General features: G+C 49.7%; 1 protein-coding gene across 11 annotated transcripts in view; it reads left to right on the top strand.

Annotated features, from left to right (window-relative positions):
* Positions 1 to 5,150: 5,150 nt before the first annotated feature.
* The window catches only part of Ano1 (anoctamin 1), a 148,659-nt gene continuing 126,847 nt past the window's right edge, over positions 5,151 to 26,962 (top strand). For 6 of the 11 annotated variants that reach the window (XM_063264143.1, XM_063264129.1, XM_017589239.3 and 3 more), the window contains exon 1: positions 5,152 to 5,411. In XM_063264143.1, the coding sequence (XP_063120213.1) occupies positions 5,276 to 5,411 (136 nt within the window). In that variant the 5' untranslated portion in view covers positions 5,152 to 5,275. Of the gene's footprint in view, positions 5,412 to 26,962 lie in introns of all 11 variants that reach the window. The other 5 variants (XM_063264124.1, XM_017589235.3, XM_017589236.3 and 2 more) reach the window with 4 other exon arrangements.

Genomic DNA, 26,962 nt, shown 5'->3' with positions numbered 1-26,962 from the left:
CTGCCACTGGAGATTTGCCTGTGTTGCCAGGCAGAGCCTTCCGTCAGTGGTATTTGCTCTTTGCGAAGGCATCCTGCTTTCTCCGATAGCATATTGAGGGCAAATATTTGCCTCATTAATTACAGTTCATTTAACTCCAAAAACTCAAGTGGAGTGGGCAGATTCTAAGGTGAGACATTAGCCAGAGCCAGGACATGCCTGGTGCACTGCCTTCCACACTAGGTCCTTCACAGCCTCATCTCTGTGAGTAAACAAACTAAAGGTTAAGGGAAGGACAGAGTGCCCAGGTGCAAGCCATGATGGGACAGGACAGCACTTCACCCTCTTGTTTCTAGAACCTTCTTTCCATAACTCCTGGCAGCCATGTGTGGTCACTGGAGTGTGTTCCCCACCCCTAAATGCCAGGAAGAAATAATGCAAGGTCATACAGTGTTACAGAGAAAGTTCTGGAATTGAGCAGAACTTTCTAGAATAGTTGAGCCTGGGATTGGATCCAGGGTCTCCACTTACTCACTGTGTGGGTCCTGGCATGTTATTCTTCCTCCCTACGTGTCATGTTCCAAAGCAGTACATGGGGACGGTCATTTAGAAGTCACGTGGCTGGGACTGTGGGTAAAAATCATAAGGTAGGCTTGAGACTGGCTATGTTGTCTGGCTAGGCTTTTGAACCTCAGGCATCTCCTAGCTTTTTCTCTCTAGAGTCAATGCTGGTGCGGGTTCACTACATAGGGTTATAAACTTAGTCTTAAATTAAAAAAGCGGGACATAGTAGCATATGCCTTTAATCCCAGCACTTGGGAGGCAGAGGCAGGAGGATCTCTGTGAGTTCGAGGCCATCCCAGTCTAAAACTTGAGTTCTGGGACAGCCAGGGCTACATAGTGAGACCCTGCGTCAAAACAAATAAACAAACAAAAACAAAAAACAAAAAAAACCAATAAAACTAAACAAAAGGCATGTTGCTGCAAGCTTTTAATCCCAGTACTCAGGAGCTCTGACTCTGAGTTTGAGCCAGCATGGTCTTCAAAGCAAGCCCCAGGATAGCCAGGGCTACATAAAGAGACCCTGTCTTAAAAACAAACATCAGACAAAAGGCCCAGAGAGACTAGAAAAGGTGTTTGCTGTGCTTAGATTAACCCTGAGTATTCACATGTGCCTGCAATCCTGGCATGGGGACGAGCAGAGACAGGAGAATGGCTGCGATGCATTGGTCAAATGGAGATCCAGGGTCAATGAGAGATTGAAAATTAAACTGAGAAGGGAGGGATGAGGAGGGTGCTCAATGTCAGCCTGTGACCTCCAGTCAGGTGTGAGACACACACACACACACACACCCCACACACACACCACACACCACACACACACCCACACACACATACACACACATGGGGGGGGAGAGAGAGAGACAGAGAAAGAGAGAGAGAGAGAGAGAGAGAGAGAGAGAGACCAAATCCTTGGCCACACTCACCACCACCACCACCACCCCACCCCGCCCCACCCCGCCTAGCCACCGAGCACCTCTACTCTGCACCTAGAACCACCTCTGACAGCACCCATCACCTGGTAGCCTCACATTTCCTTGGATTGCTTCCCAAGATCAGGCCTACTGTGAGCCTAGTCAGCCTGTACAGAGACTAGTCTTCCCACCAGGTCGGGAAGGGTATGAGGAGGAGCATCACCTGACTCTCACCCAAGGTTCCACAAACTCCCTCCCCCACCTCCCTGCCATCCGGGGATTGACTTCAGGCCATCGGCTTTGCCAGCAAGCCTTCTTTACCCACTGAGCCATTTCACCGCCTCTGCTTATGTCTTTTGAGGTAGAGTCTTATGTCTTAAAGTTGACTCTGAAATTGATCTGTAGCTGAGGATGACTTTGAACTTCTGATCCTCCTGCCTCCCTCTCTCAAGTGTTGGGGTTGCAGTTATGCATCTGCACATCAAAGCCTGCCCCGCCCCTGCCATCCTGCTCTGAGTCAGTCTCCCAGCCTAACCCATCGCAGTGGCCTAACCCACAGCAGGTGCTCACAGAGCCAGGTTCTCCTTGAGTCGATGAGAGATCAGTGCACTAATGATGTTGGCCCTGAGTGTGTGAGCGACGTCAGGGGCAGGGGGAATGAGATGGTTTAGTGTCCCTTGGTTTACCTAAGGGACAGGAAAGTTTCAGGAAACCTAAAGGTTCCGGGAAGGTTCCGGAATCTGGAGGGGAGTGGAAGGAGAGGTCTGTGGCTTATTCCTTATTCCCTTTGAACCAGGGGATCCATTTTCATATAGCAAATAGCACCTTTAATGGTCTGAACGGCTCTTAAATACTCCTTTGGGAAGTTTATATTAAGAGTGAAATGTGTTTGAATTAGCCTTTGTCCCACTGCCTAGGTTCAGACGGGTCACAAGCACAACACAGAAATGCTTTATTTCTCAAACTCAGTGTCAGCGAGCCCCGAGCGCTTAGATCCACATCTGGTGCCCTCTGTAAGCTGCTAGAGTCTCAGACCCTGAAGAGAGTGCTTTGCTCTCAGTTCCCAATGACACTGAAATCTTTAATGGCAGATAATGAAGTGAGAGTCTAAAGACCATCCACAAGGAGCTCAGAGGGGATCCAAGGAGACCCTTGCAATCATCACCCAATCCCGCTAGCTTCAGCCTCTGATACCCACCATGGCTTGGTCTTATGGTTACATGTGACCTTAAGTGTGACTGTGGGCTCAAAGAAGCTACAGGTCTTGATCTGCCTCCTGGGAGGACTGAGCTTGTCCCATCTGGGTCCAGAGCATCACTGGCAAAGTCTATTTTAAGCTGTGCCAAACCCCTGAGCTGTGTTCTGGCCACAGCCTTGCAAGTGCTGCCTTCTCCCTCCCTCTCCACCTCACCAAAAAGGGAAACCATTTTCCATAATGACACGCTGGGCTCTCTGATTACTCCATAATGATGGCTGTGTGTTCCAATGACAGGCACGTCACCTCCCCGCTCAGACTGCTCACCCCTCTTGCTGGTATAAATACCTCCCCCAATGTACACAGGCTGGGGAGGCCCTCACTGCAGAGGGTCCCCGCCTCAGGCCTTCTTGGGACGTGGGGAGGGCATTCCTCTTGGGGGCCACTCTATTCTATCTGTGAGGGCCACAGGGAAGCCACACCTTTGCCTAGCCAGCACAGCAAGGCTCCCATATGACTTCATTGGCTGAAATAGCAGTTGAGAGCAATCTTTTTCCAAGGGGGTGCTGTCCCAGGTGTTGGCTGTCAGGTCTCTAGCATGATATGCCTGTGAAGTTCCGAGCAGGGGACAGGGCAATTGTGCATTGATTGGTCATAGCTAAGGAATTTACATGAATATGATATAAATTGGAAGCAAGATAATGACAAGGAGAAAGAAAGGAAACCTGACTTCAGTCTGAATGAATCAACCTCTATTAAATACTCCTTAGCATACTTCTGATGATAATACGTTTTGAAAAAAATGTGTATTTTAAAACCTGGCTCAGTAGACAATAGCCAGCCCCGGCCCCCAAAGGTAAACAATGAGGGAGTAAAAATAGTCCCAGAGAGTGTTTACATTTTTGTCCCCCTGAGTCTTTTCGGTTTACAGTTCATCATTTCAAGGATAAGAATTCTAGAATTTTCTGTGTATTTATACAACAGAGCTATTGCTGTGCGCCACGTTAGTGATCAGACCCTTCCAAGAAAAACCAGTTTTATCTTGACTCCCACACACTGGTCAGATGGATCATGACTGACTTTGGGAGGGAACGGGGGCAGCCCCTGGCTCCATGTGACCTCCTCAGCAGACACCAGGCACACCCCAGGGGGACTTCTTAAGGCTCCCAGGGAGAGGAAAAGTCCCACCTAGCACCAAACGTCTCAGGCCAGGCTCACCCAGACAAGGGCAAAACAACAGGGCTCGCTTGGCTGGAGAGGGTTCTCTGTGGCTCATCCACGAGAGTCTTTTCCACTCAGAGTGATATACATGGGGACCAAGTCGCCCTCGCCCAGGCTTGGCAGGGAGATGAGCCATGGCTCATGCCCCTAGCTGGGAGCTCCTTCCCTGTGAGAGTGAAGTGGGGAGGTCACACAGTGTCTGGGACCTGTCTCCATCAAGGTTCAACCAAAGCACTAGTGGACAGTCAACTTGGCAGGTGACCCAGGGTCCTTAGCTCTCTGCTGTCAACACCATCCTACTTCATCTCCTCCGGGGGTTACTAGAAGGGTGAAATGACTTTCCCCGAAAAGTTGAGACTGGCCTCCCATCCACCTGCCCCTCCCACCACCCCCCCCCCCCCAGCCAGCAGATTAACGTTTTGTTTATGGTCCTCTGTCCCACAATTTATGATAGTTATTTAGAAATGTCACACAAGAGGTACCTCCTCTGAGCCGTGGGTCGCTCAGAGTGCCCATCCCACAGAGCCTCCCAGAGAGCAGGGTCTCTGGATCCCCGCCCAGACAGAGCCTGTGCAGCAGCCGGGGCCCAGGACAAACAGCAGCCAGAGGCTCAAAGCTCTTGGCTAAATCCTCTTTGCTCCAGTTAATGAGAATCCCCAAGTTTCCTTCCAACCTGGGCTGTTCTCAACTATCCAGCGTCTTAAATTCTGCACAGGTAGGGGTTACCCTAAAAGATACCCTGAAACTCCCTGGATTTTGTCCAGAGGGTGATGGATCGCATCTATAATCCCAGCATTTGAGCGATGAAAGCAGGGGGATTGTGGCCAGTTTGAGGCTTGCCACAGCAACATAGCAAGACCCTGTCTCAACACCCTCCCCCACTTTCCCTCTCCACATACATAAAATATAAATCAAATAGCGAGTGTGATGTACACCCCTTTGATCCCAGCACTGGTGAGACAGAGGCAGGTGGATCTCTGTGAATTCTAGGGCAGCTAGGGCGGCAAAGTGAGACCCTGACTAAAAATAAAATAAAACAATCCCCCAACCCACTGCCGAACAGGCGTTAGCCTTTTCATCTCTTCCCACAAACTGGCAGAATGGTCGCCCAGGGTCCTGCGGGTTAGGGGCGGGGCTGGGCCACCCTGTGAGCCTCCCTAGTCCAAGGCTGCACCCTGGGGCCAGGCTAGAGTTGGGGGCACCTCCCATGCAATGGGGGGCGGGAACAGGGCGGGGCGAGGGCGCGGCTGCAGGTGACCCCGTGACCCCTGGGGCGGAGAGCTGGGGGGACCCCAGGACCAAAGCGCCGGGGGCGGAGCAGCGCGGTGCAGGCGGCTGGGCTCAGCCTTCCTCCCGCCTCTGCCGGTCCCTCTGCTGGACCCAGGGAGTCCGGAGCGAACACATCATGCAGGACACACAGGACAGCGACATCAGCCTGGAGGGCTTGACCCGAGAGGGAGCCCCTGCGGACCGAGAGTGCCAGAGGGGACCGGAAACAATCGTACACGAGGCACAGGACGCAGGAACCCCCAACTCAGGTGGTAGGACCTTCCCTGAGCTGCTTGCTCTGCAGGAGGAGAGCGAAGGGACTTGGGTGGAGGTTGCAGGGGATACTGAGAGACGGACAGACAGACAGACATGGTCAGTTGCTGCGCGGGGATGGGGTGGGGGCTAGTAATGGTCCCTCGAAGAAACCTGGCATCCCTAGAGGGAGTCTGCACGTATACTGGAGGGACCCTGTTAGACCCCCAAGAGGGACCTTGACTGTCCCCAGGAGGAACCTAGGCCAAGGGCTTCGGACTCCCTCGGAGGTATCCCCAGCTTGCTGCATGTACTGCTCCTGGCAGATGTGAGCCTTCGGATGTTTTTACAGGCGCTATTAATACCCTTAATATTTCCGCGCTGTTGCGATTTATTTGGGAAGTAAAGGAACTCCGATGACTCGAAATCATAACGGAAACTGCTGGCAGGGCAGGGAAGACAGATGAGGCCGGGAAGCCAGGAGGGGAGGGGGAGTCCTGGCCAGTAAGTCATCACCTTGGGTATTTTTATAGGAATAATTTTCAAATAAATGACCCAGGAAACGTTTCCTGCACATTATCATCTCAGTTCAGAGGTTATTAAATAGACCCGGAGTGGGGTGGCAAGAGGATGTGCACTTGATCACACAGTTTGAGTTTGCTCGGGCTGAGCCCTGGGGAGGGTGCTTTCTCAAGTTACTTCGTAGCATCCCTCCCTCTGTCTTCACTTAGACTCCCACGAAGCAACTTATCTTCACGTGCTCTGTTTGAAACGGCCCAATGTGGCTTTTTAGCATCAGATTAAGGTGGAGGGGCATACCAATACCAGGGCAAGAGCCAGGGCTTCTGCCAAGGCTGGTGCCAGGAGGCCAGACCACTCTGTCCCCCGCCCCTCAGCTCATATTTCTGTCCTTTTTTGCAGTCAACCAAAAATGCCAGCTATGGGCTGGTTCTGGGTGAGCATCTCCTGGGTTCTGGGCACTGGAAGCAGGGTTGTGGGTATTAATCCTCTGACAACTATAGGCAGTGGGACATAGTCTTTCCCACTCCACAGACTGGGAAACTGAGGCCTCACAGAAGACAGGGTGGCACCACCTGGGTGTGTCTGTTGTGAGGTTCCCCTGACTTCATCTCAGGCAGAGTCTAGAGCCATGCAGTCAAGACCTGACAAGAGAGCCTTGTCCTGACCCATGCCTGCCAATCATTGTAACTGGGAGGCCTGGGCTCTGCTTGCTTCCTGGACTTAGGCCAGGTGAGTCTCAGGTGTGGGCATCTGGGTTTTCTTCTGCAATGGGTTGGATAGAACAGGTTGTGGGTAGGCGTGGGGGCAGGATGACCACCCTGTTGTAAAGAGGATCCCTCCAGCCCACCCCTCTTCATCCCAACCTTTTTTCTGGCCTGTTGAGCAGGCTCTTGTCTCTCTGCCACCCTGGGCATCACCAGAGCCAGGAGCAAGATCCTAGGACTGGTGGAGCAGCTGTAATGTCTGGGTTTACATGGGTGCATGGTCCCACCCCACCGGCAGAAATACTGGACATGCATGAGAGTGGGAACCACTTGGGATAGAATCAGAGAGCTGTAGCTGATAACATTTGCTGGTACAGACTGCAAGTGAGGCTAGAACTGCTGGACAGGCAGAAGCCCAGTGATCGATCAAGGTTGTTCCGTCGCAGTTTGAGCCTCTGAGGGGACAACCTGGTGTAGTGCATTGTGGAGGGCAGGGTGAGCAGGAATGGAGATTCCTGAGCTGGCCTCAACTCTGAACTTCTGCTTTGCTGCCATACCTACTGTGTAACTTATCCTCAAAGCCGAGAGTATTGTGAGGGTGGGCTCGAGCCTGTCACCTGCCTCTTGTTCCCAGCTCTGTTCCCAGTGTGAGTGAGGTCTGTCCTCCTGGCCATCTCACTCCCATCCTTCTGAGGGAGGACGGAAGCTATGCGGGGGACTGTGGGACATAACTGAAGTAGGGGCTCCTGGGTTTGAGGACCCGATAAAGACAGAAAGGATGGGACGGGGGATACAGATGTCCCAGGGGACCAGTGAAGCTGGGTGTATATCAGGGAGAAGATCAGCCAGAAGGCTGGAGTCGTGGAGTTAGCAGAGGCTCTGCAGTGTTTCACTAGGCTGTGCAGATGTTCGAGATGCTGATGGGGGTGGACACAGGGTAGTGGGCAGGTGCACCCTGAGAGCAGAGCCTGAGACATGGGCACAGGTGTGTGTGTGTGTGTGTGTGTGTGTGTGTGTGTGTGTGCTTGTGAGTGTGTATATGTACATGCATGTGTGTGAGTGTGTTTGAGTGTGTGCGTGCATGTGTATGTGCATGCATGTGTGTGAGTGTGTGTGTGTCTGTAGTGGATCTAGATCCACTAGATTCAGGGATAGGCAGCTGCAGATCGAGGGTTATAAGGACTGAGCTTTGATGGGACAGAGGTAGAGTGGGGCAAATCCTTTGTCTTATTTTTGACAAATCGAGACACAATCTATAAAGTTTTTCACTGTTATTAAGAGTTCGCTTGCTGCCAACAAACCTCACCATGTGTCTCAGTCAGGGTTTCCACTGCTGTGAAGAGACACCATGGTCAAGGCAACTCTTATGAAAGCAAACGTTTAATTGGGGCTGGCTTACAGTCTGAGAAGTTCAGTCCATTCTCATCATGGCAGGAACAAGGCAGCGCACAGACAGACATGGTGCTGGGGAAGGAGCTGAGAGTTCTGCATCTTATTTTGAAGGTGACCAGCAAAAAAGACTCAGCAACCTAAGGCAGCAAGGAGGAGGGTCTCCAAGCCCACCCCCACAGTGACACACTTCCTCCAACAAGGCCACACCTACTTCAGCAAGGCCACACCTCCCAGTAGCGCCACTCCCTGGGTCAAATATATTCAAACTGTCATGCTATGTCAAGTAACCACCACCACCTGTCTCTCTCACTCCAGTACTGTTTGTCAGACATAGAATGTGTTTTCTTCCCCAGGCCCAGGGAAGAATGATTCTCCCACCAGGTCTATGAACCTGTCTAGAGTTCCACATTGCATCAATAACAATGGCATCCATCATTGTGTGGATTGTCTGTGTAGCCTGCTCTCAGAATGCCTTTGTGTTGATGGCAGAGTGATTCTCCAACGTACCAAATGTTCTACGTAACCACCACACTAAGCCAATGGCCCAGGGAGTAGATACCTGGTGTATTTTCACTTTGGAGCTGTTTGCAATAATGCTGTAAAAGAGAACTCTAGAGGACTCTACCCAAGAGCCTGCCCTCAGTTCTTTAGTATAGCTACCTACGTGAAATCGCTGGATCTGATAGCTTTGCCATCTTTAACTTTAAAGAATTACTATTACCGTGCCGAGAGATGGCTCAACGGTTAAGAGTAAGGGTTGCTCATGCAAAGGACCCAAGTTCAGCTTTCAGCACCCACATCAGGTGATTATCAACCACCTTATCTCCAGCTTCAGAAGGATCTGATGCTTCTCACCTCCTCAGGCATCTGCACCCATAGGCACACATCCCACATGGACACACAGGAATGTAGCTAAAGATAATAGCATAAGTCTTTAAAACTTCATTATTACTGTTATTGTAGAGGGTGTGCGTGATGTGTGTGGGGATGCATACTGCCGCACATGTGCGAAAGACAGAGGCCAATTTTGTGGGGTTAATTTTCTCTTCCTATCTTAATGTGTAGGATCTAGGGCTCGAACCCAGGTCGCCAGGCTTGTGTGGCAAAAGTCTTTACTTACTGAGCCATCTCACTGGCCCTAATTTGTTTTCCACAGCCATTTCCTCATTTCCTGTTTCTGTTAGGGGCTCATCTCTAACAACATCTGGCATTTATATAGTTTTATTTGTTTGAGACAGGGTCTCACCGTGTAGACCTGGCTCTCTAGGAATTCACTCTGCAGACCAGGCTGGCCTTAAATTCACAGAGATGACCGTGCCTCTGCCTCTCAAGTGCTGGGATTAAAGGGCTGTACCACCACTGACCTGGCTTATAAGTTTTTTTTTCCTTAGATGAAAACTCCTGTACCCCAGGCTAGCCTCACACTTCTTATGCAGCCAAAGAGGACCATGGACTCCTGATTCTCTTGTCTCTACCTCCTAAGTTCCAGATTACAGGCCCATGCCACCTCTCCTGGCTTGCTTTTGTTTGATTTTATTTTATTCTTATACCGCACAGCAATCCTGAAGGCTGTGGTGTGGTCTTGTTTTGAGTTTGCCTAGTGGCTGGTTCCCCTGAGCATCATCAGGCTAACTGTCACCCATCAGCCTTCTGTGGAAGAAGGTCTCCCAAAAGACAGTGAGAACAGGCTTACTTCTAAATGTTCTGTCTTCTTCTTGTTCTTCTAGCTGTGGATCTTTCTAGAGTCGGGATATCAACCCTTATCAATTGTGTGGTTTGCAAATATTTACAGATTATGCCTTCCCCTTCTCCGTAGTACCCTGTGATACACAGAAATCAATTTTCATGGTGTTCAGTTCAACCTCTCTCTCTCTCTCCTCTCTCTCTCTCTCTCTCTCTCTCTCTCTCTCTCTCTCTCTCTCTCTCTCTCTCGTCTCCCCCCCCCGCTTTCCCCCCACTGATATTGTTGGCATCAGCTCTAAAAACCCACCGTCGATTACAAGGTCACCAAGATTCATCTCAGCCATGAGAGTTTTGTGGGTTTTGTCTTATATTTAGATCATTGATCCAGGTTGAGTTAATGTTTATATATGGGGTATGGAAAGGGCTCAGTATCATCTTTCCTGTGTGACTATCTAGTCATCAAGGCACTGTCTGTCAGAGGCGCCACCCTTTGGGGGTTTGCTTTTGAACATACTACCAACGACAACAGTCACCAAAGCTGACCCTCAGCTTCTGATGAGCATGTGTAGTCTATTAGCCTGGGTGTCTAGGTGCTCTGTGGACACCTCCCGGGACACCAGAGACAGTGGGGAAGTGTCTGGCCTGCTTGACAGCAGCCCGCGCTCTGCCTTCTGCAGCTGTGAGAAGGCTGGTGCAGACAGCACCCCTGCAAAGCCTTATTCCCCCAATCTCCAGGAGACTACCAGATATGGGCAGAAGCTGATGCCCTGTGGACGTGGCAGGTTTCCCTACTATACTATAGTGAAGTAGAGAAAACTGTCTTCCAGCTCTGCAGATGGATACAAAATTCCATTATCATCAAACAGACATGTGGAGCATAGGGTAGCCACCTTCTCAGTAGTAGGGCATGGGATAGTATCCCTGTCAGGAGGAGGGTATGGGCTAGCTACTCTGTCAGGAGCAGGGTGTGGGGTATCATAGTTCTGCTCTCCGTGTTTACTCCATGGTTTATATCACACCAAGGCTGAGTCTACCCAGCAGTCAGGTTCCCCTCATCCACAGCTACTACATGGGGTGGTGGGGTGGTGGTGAGAGTCAACTTCTATCCCCTTTAGATCATGTAGCAAACTGGCCCTCAGTTATTTCTTCCTACTATATTGACCTCTCTGGCTGGACTTGAACTGCTAGAGTCTAGACCGGCATGTCACTCATTTTTTCTAGTGCTAGCACAGAACCTGGTCATGGCAGTGTCCATTGAAAGTCAGAGAGATAGATTGATGGAGAGATAGACAGATGGATGAATAGTGGGTAGGTAAATGACCAACTGGCTCACTGGCTGGATAATGTACGTATAGATGGATGATGGATGGTTGGTTAGTGGTAAATGTGTATAGATGGATAGTGGGTATGTGGATAAATGATGGATGAGTAGTGAGAGAATAGATGGGTGGATGGGGAGTGAGAAAGTAGATGATGGAAGGGAGGTTAAGTGATTGGATGGATGGATGGATGGATGGATGGATGGATGGATGGATGGGTGTGGTTGTATGAATGGATGGGTGGGTAGATGGATGGGTGGGTGGATGAGTGGATGGATGGATGGATGGGTAGATGGATGGATAGATGGGTGGATAGATGGATAGATGGATGGATGGATAGATGGATGGGTAGATGGATGGATAGATGGGTGGATAGATGGATAGATGGATGGATGGATAGATGGATGGGTAGATGGATGGATAGATGGGTGGATAGATGGATAGATGGATGGATGGATAGATGGATGGGTAGATGGATGGATAGATGGGTAGATAGGTGGATAGATGGATGGATGGATAGATGGATGGATGGATAGATGGATGGATAGATGGATGGGTAGATGGATGGATAGATGGGTAGATAGATGGATAGATGGATGGATGGATAGATGGATGGGTAGATGGATGGATAGATGGGTGGATAGATGGATAGATGGATGGATGGATAGATGGATGGGTAGATGGATGGATAGATGGGTGGATAGATGGATAGATGGATGGATGGATAGATGGATGGGTAGATGGATGGATAGATGGGTGGATAGATGGATAGATGGATGGATGGATAGATGGATGGGTAGATGGATGGATGAATGGATGGATGGGTGGATGGATGGATGGATAGATGGGTAGATAGATGAGGGATGATTGGGTAGTAAAATTAAAAGGCTGGATGGGAAATGTGTGAGTGGACGGATGAGTTACAGATGGATAAATGATGACTGAATGATGGGTGAGTGGATGCTGGATGACTGACGGATGGACAGGTGGAGGAACAGGTGGTGCTGACAGTGGTGCATTTTGCCCGCTCTTCCTCGCAAGTCCTTTCTCATCTTAGACCCCTTCAGCACTCAATTGTCAAGTTCTTAAGCTTAGAAGCCATTTGACAGTCATGGGTTTGTTTTCAGTCGGGGTCTCACTGCTGGCTCCCAGAGAGCAAGGAATGTATTCCAATCCACACAACTAACAGTTGTCTATAGACGCTCTGGGGATCCCTGCCTTGCCTGATTCATGGAGGTTTGGATGCAGAGAGGTGAGGCCAGGGGTGAGGGAAGTCTGGAATTCAGGTTGGGCCCCAGACTTGGGATAACCTGCTATTGGGGAAAGGAAAGTTTTCTGTGATTATCTGGCTGCTGCAGGGAGCCACACCCAGAAGGCAGGGTTCACCATGGCCTCCTATCTCTCCTGAGTCCAACACCCAGCATTGTTCACCACTCCGCCTCCGTCAGGCCTTGGCCTTTGGTGCCAGGCACACGTGACAGTTTTCATGCTGTGTAATGAATTGCTAAACGCCTTTCCGACCTTCAAAGATCCATTTGACTGTGGTCACGTGGCTATTAGGCAGACAAATTACTAGTTTTGTGTGTTTGTTAGTGGGTGGGCTGGGGTGGGTGTGTGTGCCCAGGAGCTGGCTCACCAGTGTTTCCTTTCTTCCTATATCAGCTCATGGGGGGACTTGCACTCTCTTTGAGCCTTTCTCTATGGCTTCACTGGGCTCAGGGTTTCCCTCATACAGCCCAAGCCACAGAGCCCCCACACACCGGGATCCCACCCCACCAGACCAGCAGCTGTGCCCCTATCTGCAGCACACTCTGCTAGGCTCTGGGCATAGTGTGCAGACACAGCCTCCACACCTGACTTTAATCCTTTCCCTTTTCACAGTCAGGAACAGATTCTGCACGTACATCCCCTGTGGTTCCTAGTGATTTTAAAACTAGTTCAGTGCAGAAGTCTCTGAGGAAAATGGAGATGTTTATCCACTATTGGCGTAGCCATCAGAGAACAGATGACAGAGGTCACCATTATCATGTTGCTTCTAGGATATGAAGAAGCAGGTTTGGGGGCAGGTACGGGACAGGGCCCATGCTGTCTGGCTCCTCCTTGCAGACTCAGTGCAATGACTCGAGCCTGAGCCCAGAGGACCCCTTCCCTGCAGCACAGGGATCTCCAGACTCTTCCTAAGGCAGCTCATGACAGGGTGGCTGTCTGTGTTCTCTTTCCATGGTTCATGCCCCAACTTTCAGCCAGGTTCCCTTCCATTCATCCTTCAGCTCTGTCTGCCAGATCATGTCAATGCCAGCTATTGCTTGACCCCTTCCGCCCTAGCCTGTCACTGCTGAAGTGACAGGAGGGAAGATGTCAAACAAAGGCAAGATGGCTCCACCCATGGCCTTTTCATGGGTCCCTGGACCTCCTCTGGTCCTGTCCTTCAGGAGAGCACTCCTGTCTTCCTTCACCGCTTTCCCTCAGCTCCTCTCCTCTGCATTCAGCCTGCCCTGGCCACTGCCATAGCCTGGCCCTCCCCACAATCTCTGTATCTGTTCCCCTCCCCACCATTACTAGGAGCCCCTCGTTCTGCTCTGTGGTCCATCCCCTCTCAGGCTCTCTTTGATGCAGAATGGCCACTGTCTTCAGCGTCAGTCTCCTCTCCATAAGCACAGACATTGCTGCTCTATGTCATTCTTGAGAGCACTGCACCCACACAGTTGCCCCCAACACGGATATGTTCCAAAGGATGGGGTGAGCTTTTAACCTTTTATGCTAAGGCTGGAGGAATCCCTAAGAGTCATTGTCCAGGGGGCTCAGGAAGCCTTGCACAGAGCTGTACATCTCAGAAGACCTCCTTAGGAACTAAGTCACTGTTTTGTTTTGGTTTTGTTTTGGTGATAAATGGTCAGAAAGTGGCATTTAGTGACACATTTTCAATTTGGATATTGGTCTATTATTGAAAGGTGTGCACTTTCCCCTCTGATGTGTGGGTGAGAGGACTGGGCAGACAGAGTAATGCATAGATAGATGGAAAGTTGAGAGAATGGATGAATAGATGGGTAGATAGGTAGCTGTAAAGGTGAATGAGTAGACAGATGAGTGAGTGGGAGTATGGGAGATAAGGATATGGAGTGAGTGAGGAGATGGGTGAATGAATAGATAAATAGCCGGGTAGATAAATGGATGGATGAATGAATGAGTGGGTGGATGGATAGATGGAGGGGGTAGAGTGATGGAGAGATTGATTAGTGGATGAAATGGATGAGTGCATAAATGGATAAATGGGTAGATAATAGGTCAAAATAATTTGATGGATGGAGGGATGGATGTATGGATGGATGGATGATGGAGGGACAGACGGATGGATGGATGGATGGATAAGCAGATGGTGGATGGAAGGATGGATAGGTAAGCAGATGGTGGGTGCATGGATGAATGGATAGATGTGTGGATAGATAGGTTAAATGGATGAGCAGCTGGGTAGATGGGTAGATGGAGAGGCAGGTAAGTGAATGTGGAGATGAATGGAGAAATTGAGTGTAATATATGACCTTAATAGATCTAGACACATGCAGATAGAACGGTCTCATTCATGCCTAGGGCAAAATTTTGCACCAGCTCCTGTGTCAAATACAAATGAGAAAACACACATCACAACTGGTTTGTAGCTATGCGTGACAACACCCCTCAGATTGCTTCCGTGCCTGTGGGTCCTCCTGTTTGTTTTCTGTTCTGTCCTTTTCCTCCCCAGTGACTCTAGATTTGTGGAATTACTGCAAAGGCAATCCAGGAACTGCTCACGCCCCCACACCCAGGTCAGCATCTCACACCAGTGCAGCCCATTGTCAACACTGATACCTGATTGTTTCAGGAGACTGGAGGGTGTGGAGATGCATTTTCTCATAGACATTCCTTCTGGCCTCTTTACTCCCGTTATTTCCCAGAGGCCCAGGGCACATTTACTCAGCCTGATTCCTTGGAGTTCTGTTGCTGTGATGTCGTCTCAGGCATCTGTGAATGGCCGCTGGTCAGATATGAATAGACAATCCATCAGCCGGACCTTCTCCACATGATTGGCCTGAGACTGTAGGTTTGGGAGAGGAAGGAACAGAAATAAAGTGCCATCTCATGTCATCAAGCTAAGGACACATGCTGTCAGCATGGTTCATTTCAGTCAGTGTTGACCATGGTCATGTGACTGTCACCGGGTTTCATTGCAAAGACTTTGTCTATATTTTGTTACTTTGTCGGTTTACATAGTGGAAATTTTCAGATCCCCCTGTCCCAATCTCTGTGGCAAGGATAGGCACTCTGCTGCTGAATCATTTCGAAGACTCTCACTGGGGGATTCTAGCTAGAGGCTCTACTACTGAGCCAGTCTTTCATTGTAGGACCTAGGTAGGTGCTCTGCCACTCCCGAAGCCCCTCACCGTGGGAATATAGTTAGGGACTGTACCACTGACGTACACTGTAGCCCCTGTAGAAAGTCTTAGGTCAGAACCATCAACTTAGAAGCTAAGTTTTCACAGCCACACCCCTTGTGCAGTTCATTGGGTATATAAATTAAAGAATATTTGATTAAGAATAAAATCAAGTCAGGCAGTGGTGGTGCATCCATTTAATCCCAGAGCTCAAGAGGCAGAGGCAGGTGGATTTCTGTGGGTTCAAGTCCAGCCTGGTCTACAGAGCAAGTTCCTGGACAGCCAGGACTACAAAGATAAGCCCTGTCTCAGAAAAAAAGAAAATCTACTTCAGACTTTCCCTCAGGCAAAGCTCCCCAGAGCTCTACTTGACCTCAGGAGATATCCCAAATTCCCGTGGAGGCTTCCCAACTCCTGTCTCAAAAAGAGAAATAGTTAAACATGTCATTGGTTTTAGCAGTATTTATTGGAATAGGCACATCTCTACCCCAAGAGAGCCAGAGACTGTTCTGGAACTTCTACAGAGATCCCAAAATGAGTAGCCCTATTTGAACAACTGCAGTATGACTCAGTGGCAGCATTCTTGCTTAGAATCCACCAGAAAGCATTCCCAGGGTCAGTAGTTTGGTGACAGAGATGAGACTAGAGTTTAAAGTGTTGGCTCTGAATCCAGTTCGTGCTCTCTGTCTCTTTCTCTTTCCTTTTTCCTCCCCTTCCTCCCTCCCTCCCCCCACCCTGTCCCTGTTTCTCCCCTCTCTCCTTTACTCCAAATGGAAATTGTCTAGAGTACATGAGTGGCCGTTCTTAAGTACCCCCAAGGAAGACCTGGAGATCAGTCTTTAAAATAGCCCTGGCCAGCTCCCACCTTTGAAGAGACACACAGCTCAGTAGCCAGAGGCCACATGTTGGTCCTTGGTGGAAGTGCACAGAACACATCGGCCATGGCTATGGCAGGTGAGACATTGACACCTGCTGAAGAGCCCAGGGCCCTGAGAACTCAGTGGGACAGTGAGTTCCCCCCCAGACATTCTGAAACAGCTACTCCCTGGGGTGGGAGTCAAGCACATGCAATACAGTTGCGCTTTATGACTGGTACTTTGGAAGGTAGGCATTTTAGTGAAACCTGTGTCAGCATAGCCCGGAGAACAGGGCAGTGTCCCCGGAGTAGAGCCCAGGCTGGATCACATTGCACACCCATGCCTAGACTTTAAAATTACATGGTCTGAGGCCTTATGGCTTAGTGGTGAAAAGTGCTTGCTGCTCTTGCAGAGAAACTGCGTTCATTCCCAGAACCCATACAGTGGATCACGACCGTAAGTCCAGTTTCAGTGAATCTGATGCCCTCTTCTGTTTCCCACAGGCTCCTGAAGACACATAGCCACACACACACACACACACACACACACACACACACACACGAAGTGTTATTAAAATTGTCTTTCTTATTGATTTATTTTATGGGTGTACATATGCATGTATGGAAGTCCAAGGACAGCTTGCAGAAATCAGTTCTCTCCTTCAACCACATGGGTGCCAGGAATTGAACTCAGGTCATCAGGCTCGGCAGCAAGTGCCTTACTAGTGGAGCCATTATGGGGAAGACGGCTGCTTGCTTGTTTATTTGATTGTTTGTTGAATCAGGGTCTTGTGTAGCCCAGGCTGGCATACTTACTATGTAGTCCAGGTTGGCCTCAAACTCCAGATACCCCTGCTTCCTCCTCCCAGTTGCTGGAATTATAGGCAGGTAGCACTACCCCTCATGCTACCTTGCTGTGTCTTCCCACCCCTTAATAAATCTAGGAGTCAGCTTGCCTACCTGAGGAGAGTGTAAGAAAAACAGCTCATGATAATACCAGGAAGGAAGAGGTGGTCGAGGGGCTGAGAAGTGGGAGTAGGTCCAAGGCAGCAGGGCAGGCAGAGCTCACTTGGGCCCCTTGAAGCCAGAGCTGCTGGTCCCACATGCCTTAGGGCTGTGAAGTGAAAAATCACCCAGTTGTTCCCAGCACCAGATGCCCTTTGGCAGCCCCAGGGCCATTGCTCAGCTCTCTCCACAGACCAGCCCCCAAGTCTCCGGAACTTGTCCTGCTGGGTGTGCCCAGTAGCCACACTCTCAGCACCTGCCCCTCCCCTTTACAACGCTGGAGGTTTGACAGTGCATTGTCATTTCCACACAGTGGCACACCCCAATGTTAAACATATAATTTGATCAATTTAACACAAACCCTCGTGTCCTTGTAACCAACAGCAACAGCAACAGTAAGGACATTGCCTGTGCCCGGGAGACGCTCCTTCTCCTCACTGGGATATGATGATGCTTCATGTAGAACCTCATATTCATGAAAGTAGGTCCAGATACACCAAGACAAGGGTTTGTGTCTGATGTCATATCTCTGTGTTTATCACCTGAGGGTCTCCTTGTCCCTTGCTGGCAGCTGGAGAAATGGCTCAGCGGGTATAGTGCCTGCCATACAAGCATGAGGACCCATGTTTGGATCCCCAGCAGCCACATAAAAAGCTGAGCTTGGGGGCTGGGGATTTAGCTCAGTGGAAGAGCGTTTACCTAGGAAGCTCAAGGCCCTGGGTTCGGTCCCCAGCTCCGAAAAAAAGAACCAAAAAAAAAAAAAAAAAAAAAAAGCTGAGCTTGGTGTACACCCTGAGGAGATTGAAGATAGTAGGATACCCAGGCCGAAATGGATAGTAGTCTAGTGGAGCTTCGGGTTGGATGAGAGACCTTGTTTCAAAAACTAAAGCGGAGAGCTATTGAAGGAGACACTAGACATCAAGCTCCAGCCTCCACAAGGAGACACATGTGCACACACCACACACACACACACGCACACACACACACACACACACACACACACACACACACACACGCACACACACTGGACTGTGTCCCGTCTGGATTCAGTATGAGTGACACTGCAGAGAAGAAGGGAGAGCCACCATTCTGGGTCATAAGACAGAAGTGAGTCTGCTCAGGGAACTGCCCAGGGCAGTCACAATGCAGGTCTCGTCCAGTGGATCCTGAGTTTTGATTTCTTGGCTGTATTACGTCTCTACTTCATTGTGTAAGTGCCAGGCGGGCTTGTTTGTGGCTGAATGGGTACTTGCTCAGAAGTGGGCCTGAGCAGATGGTGCTGGAGGGATGAATGAATTGTCTATGCTGGGCTTGGTTTTCTGTGCACACAGCCCAGGGGCCATGTTGGGATGGAACTGCCTGAGTTGGCTTTTGTGACAATGGGATATAGTGAGATTGGAGGGGGATCTGCTCTTATCCACTGTAGACCCTGAGTCTGGAGAGAAGGGTGAGTGGGCCCCAGAGTAGCCTGTCTCACTCTGAGTAGGTTCTAGGTCTCAGACCCTGCTTTGCCAAGACCAATTCTCCAGAGGGTCTCTCTGTGGCATCACAAAGGACCTCCCATGAGAAGACTTCCATAATGGTAACTGGGTTTGCTTGTCTAGGACATCAGAGGCTACCCAGATGAACTCCAGCAGCCACTAATCCCCACATCTTGTTTCTGGAAACATCTGCAGGATGCATCGTTTGTGTGTTTGGGACCCCGGGAGTAGAGAAGAATCCCCAGCCTGAAAGAGAATATTGGTTACAAGCTCTGGATCACCCCAAAGTTGAGTCAGCTCGTTAAAAAGCATGCCTAGGGCTAGGGATGTAGCTCAGTTGATAAAGCACTTACTTAGTGTTTGCAGGGCCTGGCCATTTTGTAAAACTGCTCCTTTTGGTTGAACCATGATAGATCTCAAAACTACAGTCATTTGGTTTCCAGAGCTGAGCTAAAGTGATTTGTTTGTCTAGACTCTCACCCTTCTCATCCTCCCAGCTGATGTAGAGATGGCCTGACTGCAGGCAGGTACCATGGGCTGTTCACTAGTCACATGACAAGAAACCCCATCACTTCCCAGGGAAACCTGTATAAAGAACCCTCACTCTGCTACATACTTCACTCTGCCTGATCTCTCCTCAAGACCTGGCCATGCTGAAGTCTGTCCATGGTGGGTGAATGGATAGATGGAAGAAAGGGTGGATTAACTGATGGATGGATAGATGGATGAATGGATGCATGGATAGATGGATGAATGCGTGAATGGGGGATGGATGGATTGGCAGATGACAGATGAATGGTGGTTGGGTGAATGAAGGGGTAGATAGATGAATGAGCATATGATGTATATATGTATGATGGATAAATGGTGGGTAATGGATGAATGAATGGATAATAGTGGTGGCGGTATGATGGCTATTAGATTGGTTGTCAACTTGACGAAATCTGGAATTAAATAAAGCCCAAGTGATTGGGTACAACTGTGAGGGATTTTTTTTTCTTAATTAAATCATTTGAAGTGGGAAGACCCACCTTTAATCTAGGCCACACCTTCTGCTGGTAGCCTGTATAAAAGACATGGAAGAAGGAGACTTTCGTCTGCTTGCCCTTGTTCTGGCACATTCTTTCCTTCACTGGCGTTGGAGCCTGTTTCTTTGGGGTTTAAGTGTATTCTGTAGACCAGCTGAGCCTGCAGTATCACGAACTCAATGATTACTGAATTCTTGGGCTTCTCATTGGTAGGCAGTCATTGGAGGACTAGGTGAACCACTCTGCAAACAACACAGGGATTGTATGAGGCTGTCCCTGGCTCTCTGATTCTACCTAGTCACCTGGGTACCCTGCAAGCCTTCCACTTAAGGTTATTCTCTTCCCCTCTTGATCTTAGTATCTCCTATCCAAGAGTTCAGCGGGGGATTGATCAGCACTCAGCAGTCACGGCCTGTGGTGGGTGCCCATGGACTGGTGTTCTTTCCACCTTCAGCCACCACAGAACCCACTCTGGGGCCCTTCCCTCTGCCTCTATTGCTCATCATATAGCTGGCCTAAGCCAACGGTGGGAGGCCTCTGTGGAAGGATGGATAGATGATGCTTCTCTGTCACCACATCTCAGTGATGTTCATGTAACATCTGGCTTGTTGACTGCGGGGCAGTGAATAGAGCAGACACCCAGATATACGTACGTGTGCACAGAGACGGGGGAGCCTGCAGGAAGTTTTATCTTGGTGTGGACAGTCTGTAACTCTTCCTTGTCAGGTGTCATCTCGTGATTCATCTTTGAACTCTATGAGGGCTTCTTTTACCCTCCACTTTTCAGACTCAACTGCTCCAGTGTTTGTTTGTGCTGCAAGTGTTACACGGTTGACTAGGAATGCAGCTCAGTTGGTAGAGTGCCTCCCTAGCATGCTAAAAGCACCCCCAGAACAATACACTACATGGGGGTGCACATCTGAATCTCCATACCTGGGAAGTAGAGACAGGAGGGTCTGAAGTTCCAGCTCACCCTCACCTAAGTACTGAGTTAAAAGCTGGACCCGGCCAAATGTACCCTGTCTGAAAAGAAGATTGACGGCTGGTCATTGATCGTTGGTCATTGGACATCTTTTGAGTGTTCAGAGGTCTGTTTTGTCACAAAACCTGTGAGGTGAGGAGTTAGATGTCGATGAGATGTTATTTTTCTCATTACATAAAGGGGAAAACCCTAGTTCAGAGAGGTTAAGTAGCATGGCAAAGGTCACACAGGATCTGTTAATTTGTTAGAACTTAAAGCTTTTCTCTACTTGTTTAACTGGGAGGAGACAGTGTGTGTTAAAACATCAATGGAAAAGGAAAGCGCTGTTGGTCCACTGTCTGGATCATTTCAGGACACGTCTGTGAGAAATTCCTATGATCTGAAGCCTACAGTTGGCCAAGCATGGTCTCACTGTAGACCTGCATATTTTTGGTGTGAGGTGGGTTATATTTGTTTCTTTTTTGATGAAGAGCAAAAGGAGATTTCTATAAATAAAGCAGTAGCTTTCTCCATGCCTGTGTTACAAGCGAGTTGGACAATCGTGTGCACTTATGTCATCTCTGAAGACTTCAAAACAGAAAGTTCTGGCTGGGTGGTGGTGGAGCAGGCCTTTAGTCCCCGGACTTGGGAGGCAGAGGCAGGTGGATCTCTGTGAGTTCAAGACCAGCCCAGTCTATACAGTGAAACCCTGTCTCAAAGGGAAAAAAGGAAGGAAGGGAGGGAGGAAGGGAGGGAGGGAGGGAGGGAGGGAGGGAGGGAGGGAGGGAAGAAGGAAGGAAGGGAGGAAGGAAGGAAGGAAGGAAGGGAGGAAGGAAGGAAGGAAGAGGAAAGTTCCCTTGAGCAGCCCAAAGGGACATCTGGCTTCTGGGCTGCAGTTCCTTCGGGAGGGACCCCAGTGTGACTCTGAACTCCTTACTTGGAGCCAGTATCCACGCATCCTGCTAGGGAAAACAATCTACATTTCTGTGAAAGCACTTTCTCTCCTACCTGGAATGGATAGTGTATTGAATTGTGGGCTGAATGATACATCAAACTCCATTGCTCAGCACATAGTGGTTTGTCCCAACATGGAGGATCAGTGACTACACACACGATTGCAAGATTGTAAGCTCAGGGCTGGAAGAATAATAGCCCATGGGGCAACAGGGGTCACACCATGAGAACTCAGGACTAAGACTGCTCTCACCCCCTGCTCAGTTTCTATTTAAAGGGGCACTCACAACTCCTGTATTCATCCCTCACCTCACCCCCTGACCTCAGAGGTGTAGACCTTCTGCGTCCCTTGGTATTGTGTGAGGATAGCATATGCTGGGGTCTGCTTGGCTTCTTTGCTAGCACCTTCTCCTGCCCAGCAGGGCTTCCCCATGCCTGGCTCAGGCACTTCCTCCCACCTCCTCTCTCCAGATGTGCTCCAGGGTACTGTGCCACCAACTCTGTCCCTGGCCATCTGTCCCGACTTCTGTGTGCCCACCGACACCTACAGATCTGATCCTCCAAAGAGCCTTTACTTATCATTGCCTCCCCCCCCCATTTGTTTACCTATTTATTGAGACCTGGGAATGTATGTCACAGTGCACATGTGGAGGTCAAAAAACAGCTTGTAGGAGTTGGTTCTCTCTTTTCACCATGTGGTCCTCAGACTGGGTGGCAGGCACCATTACCAGATGAGACATATCATAGGCCCTCCTTAGAGCTGCTTAAAAGATCACTGTTTACCCTGATGGTTCACCTTGACTGACCCCTGGGAGATGGGTGAAGCTCGCCTCTGTCTCCAAGGGAATTCCCAGAGACGGGTGGTTCCCGAGGACTTCATCTTCATCCGCAGTTGCCTCCTGGATGAACTCAAATGGAGTGGACGGTGGGAGGAACTGTGGCAGATGTGGCCTGGCTAGAGGAAGTGGCTTGAGGGCTAATCTCCTGCTCCACTCTACTTTCAAGTCCCCGAGAGGTCAGGAGCTGCATGTTGGTTAATTCGGGGTGCTATGTGACCGAGGTGGTTTATGTAGACAAGGAGGAAGTATTCTTTTTGGCTTCCGAGGGTTTGGCCTGCAGTGGCGGGGCCGGGTGGGCATGAAGCAGAGCACCCAGGGCGGAGTAGGTAAGGAGCCGACTGCTTCTCCTTCACTCATCCCCAGCTCCCACGGTAACGCTGGTCTCATTTGGGGTGGGATTCCTGCCTCGGTTTCCTCAAACACATCAGTCTCCCAGACGATGATGGGCCACTTAGAGTAACTGTCATTCAGGTCCTTTACCACACACTCCTGCCACCACCACAGTGGCCTTGGCCCAGAATGTGGGGCCGGAAAACAGTGAGCTGAACTCTCTAAAATCATGGACCAAACAAATCTTTCTGCCTTCAAACTCTTTCCTGAGCTCGTTGCTCACAGTTATGAAGCATACAGCCACGTACAGGAGTAGCTAGCATGAATTATTGTGCTAAAATTCACCATAAAGTTTACGGTGGTAACCATTTTAAGATGAATGAAAAGGATTCAGTGTATTAGATTGGTCTAACACAGCTGCATGCAGTATGTCAGATTGGTCACCACCACCTCCTCCAGAACCTTTTATCTTTCCAAACTGGAACCTGATCCCCGAGAAACTCTGACTCCCTCCCTCTCCCCACCCCTTTGCAGCATTCCCCAACATTGTCTAATAGTCAATGGCTTCTGCATGACATTTAGTATTAGACCCCTTTTGGATCTGCTTTTGTGTGTGGTGTGAGCTGGGAGCGATAGTGGTCCATCTTCACTGTGAACCTGACTGGATTTGGCGTTGCCTGGGAGACACACCTCTAATACTTACCTGAGGAGGGAGAGTGACCTGAGTGTGGGTAGCACTGACTGGGGTCCCAGGCTGGATGGAAGGGAGGAAGAGAGCTGAGTGCCAGCATTAGCTTCTAACACCTTGTCCTGCTTACGGGGCAGTAGTTACTGCTTTGACGGTTGGTCTGTGCACTTAGCTTCTTTCCTAAGGCCACGTGACTCCTCAGTGACCAGGTCAGTTACACTTGGAGCACTTTAATGTTTTTAAATTTTATCTTTATTTAATTTAAAAATATTTATGTATTTTTCTGTTTTGCCTGCATGTATGTCTGTGTACCATGGGTGTGCAGTGTTCTCAGATCTGGAATTGGAGTCACAGACAGTTCTAAGATGCCATGTGGGTGCTGGGAAGCCAACCCCCATGCTGGAAGAACAGCAAATGACCTTAACCACTGACCCACCTCTCCATCCCCCACCTACGTTTTTATTTTCCAGTGTTGTTCAGTGGTTTCACCATGGCCACCCTGGTGGAGGTGGCAAGCTCTTTCCTGGTGGCTTTGGTTTCGATTTCTCTGTGATCTGTGTGGCTGACCACTGTGGTGATTTGAGTAAAATGGCTTCCATAGGCCCATAGGGAGTGGTACCAGTAGCTGGTGTGGCCTTGTTGGAGAAAGTGTGTCACTAGAAGGTGGGCTTTGAGGTCTCAGGAGCTCAACCCTGGCCAGTGTATTGCTCTCTCCCTGCTGCCTGGGGATGCAGTTGTAGAACTCTCAGCTACCTCTCCAACACTGTGTCTACCTGTGCGCTGTCATGTTTCCCTCCATGACAATGATGGACTAAACCTCTGAAGTATAAGGCAGCCCCAGTGAAATGTTTGCCTTTGTAAGAGTCGTTGTGGTCATGTTGTCTCTTCATAGCAATAAGCCCTCTAGATAAGACAACCACCCTTCCCGCTTTAGAGGACCACATGTAGGTGTTGTGTACGAAATGTCCCTTTGGGGTTGGTATGAGTTACTTTCCTGTTGCTGTTGTAGAACACCCTGACAAAAAAGGAACTTGGGGGAGGGTTTATTCTGTCCCATAGTCCCAGGGGAACACAATCCATCAAGACGGGGAAGGTGTGGCTGCAGGAGCATGAGGCTGGGTAGGCAGTCAGGAAGCAGAGGGTGAGGACTGGAAGTGGGGTGAGACAATAAACCCTCAAAGCCCACCCCCACCCCCTGCAATATACTTCTTCCCTCAAGGCTCCATCCCTAGAGCTTCCTTTAAACCGCCCCCCGCCCCCCACAATGCACCAACTGCTGGGGACCAAGTGTTACACCTGCACCTGTGGGAGACATTTCTCACGACAGCGCCCACAGAGTCCTTTGGTGTTGTTGAACTCAGGCTTGGTTTTGTGGCTCTGGATGTCCGCCCCGTGTCATTCATTGGGTTCCAGAGGGTTTTCTCTGGTCTGCAGACGGTCTCTTTGTGGTGCAGAAGTTTTGAATTTGATGAAGTCCTATTTACCAGGCTTAACTTTGGGCGTCGGATTTCAGAAACCACCTGAGCATTGCCTCTGCGCCCGAGTTTGGTAGCTTTGATCTGACATTTGGTGCTTGAGCCATTTGGAGTCTGTTTTTTAGGTAAAGTCTGAGGTAGGTGTGTGTGTACGATGGTCCATCTTCACTGTCAGCCTGGACGCCTTTGGAATCAGCTAGAACAGTGTTTCGCTGCCTTCCTAATGCTTTCAACCTTAAATATAGCTCCTCATGTTACAGTGACCCCTAACCATAAATCATAACTGATTCATAATGGCCACTGTTCTGAATTGTAATGTAAATATCTGATATACAGGAAATCTGATAGGCGACCCCTGTGTCGCGGTTGAGAATCACTGACCCAGGCGCCATATCTCTAGCCCTGCCTGTAAGGGCATTTCCAGAAAGTTTAAACTGAGGGGAGAAGACCCACCTTGAGTGTGGGAGGCAGCATCCTGTGGGCTGGGCTCAGCATTCACCCTTCTTTGCTTCCTGACATCATGTGACCTGATGCTTCACACTCCCGCCACGTGACCTCACAACCATGGTGGACTAACACCTTCCTGCGTCAGTCACTTTGTTGGGTTCTTTGTTGCATCAGGGAGAGAGACACAGGTTCAGTACCACTGCTCTGTCTCTGGCACCATGTGGAGGACAGTATTTCCCAGCAGGTGATTAAACGAATGGTTCCTGGGGTCTCTGCTCTGCTTGGCCAAGGACCCTGTCTTCATGCTAGGGCTATGCTATTCTCCCTTTCCCTTTCTCCCCCTCCTCTTCTCCTCCTCCTCCTCCTGGTTGGTTGGTTGATTTTTTTTTTCTTTTGAGACAGGATCTCACTATGTAGCGCTGGCTAGATTTGAACTTGTTACGTAAGCCAGGCTGGCCTCCTAGTCACAGACATCAACCTGCCTCTGCTTCCCGAGTACTGGATATGTGTCACCGCGCATGGTTTTCTTCTTTTAAAAAGATGTGATTGCTCCTTTTCTCTTGACAGTGCACACCTTACGCTACATTAATTTTGTATCTGTGTGTGAGCTCAAGCATGTGTGTGTGTTTGTGCATGTGCGTGTGTAGGGTGCTGGGATCAAACCCGGAGACTTGTGTGTACTAAGCTGTCACTCTACAACCTAAGCTGCCAGGCTCTTGGGGAAACTCTCTCTGTCAAGTTTTGGACAAAGTAACCTTTCTACTTAGTGGTACTTGGTGGTCCAGAGACCTGGTGGATGTGGAGTCCATATCCTCTGTATCTAAGTGGGGGACATCAAGGAAATAGAGCTCCAAGCCTCTCAGTGCCATATCTTATCAAGACAGAAGAGCATTCCTCATGGAATTAGCGTGTCCTGGGAGCCTGCAGGGACCAGGTATCTCGGCACTCCCCTATGTACCCCAGATGTTGAAAGAGGAAGGTGTGTCCTGGGTGGGTTTGGTGTCCCTGTGGTAACACAGCAGGACTTTCTCCACTGAGGAACAGTGGAGCAGCCATTAGTGTCCCAGAGCAGGAACCACAACATCCCAGCAGCCCAGATGTGTCCATGAGGCCACACACACACCTGTGAACTCATACAGGAGCCCCTACCTAGAGGACTTCTGTTGGTACCCCCAGAGCTCCCCTAATGCTTATAAGATGATCATCAGTGTTCTGGGATTCTTCATCTTCACGGGGGAATGGGTGCAGAGGACTGTCTTCAGTGGCACTTAGGGTGCCACTTAGGAGCAGAAAGCTGAGGGCGGGGCCTGAGAAGGGTCCTAGTGGCAAGCACAGCCTCTTGGAGCTATACCATGGCAACAGAGATGGTCAGCCCCAGTGAACATGGCAGCCCTCAGCCTCCTTGTTCTTCCAATACTGAAAGCTATTTCCTCCTGACATCCCTGTCTTGGCCACCCCTGCTTGCTTCTTGGCACATT

The sequence above is a fragment of the Rattus norvegicus genome, chromosome 1 (assembly GCF_036323735.1).
Source record: "Rattus norvegicus strain BN/NHsdMcwi chromosome 1, GRCr8, whole genome shotgun sequence".
Classification (NCBI taxonomy): domain Eukaryota; kingdom Metazoa; phylum Chordata; class Mammalia; order Rodentia; family Muridae; genus Rattus; species Rattus norvegicus.
This window is presented reverse-complemented; position numbering and strand designations above follow the sequence as displayed.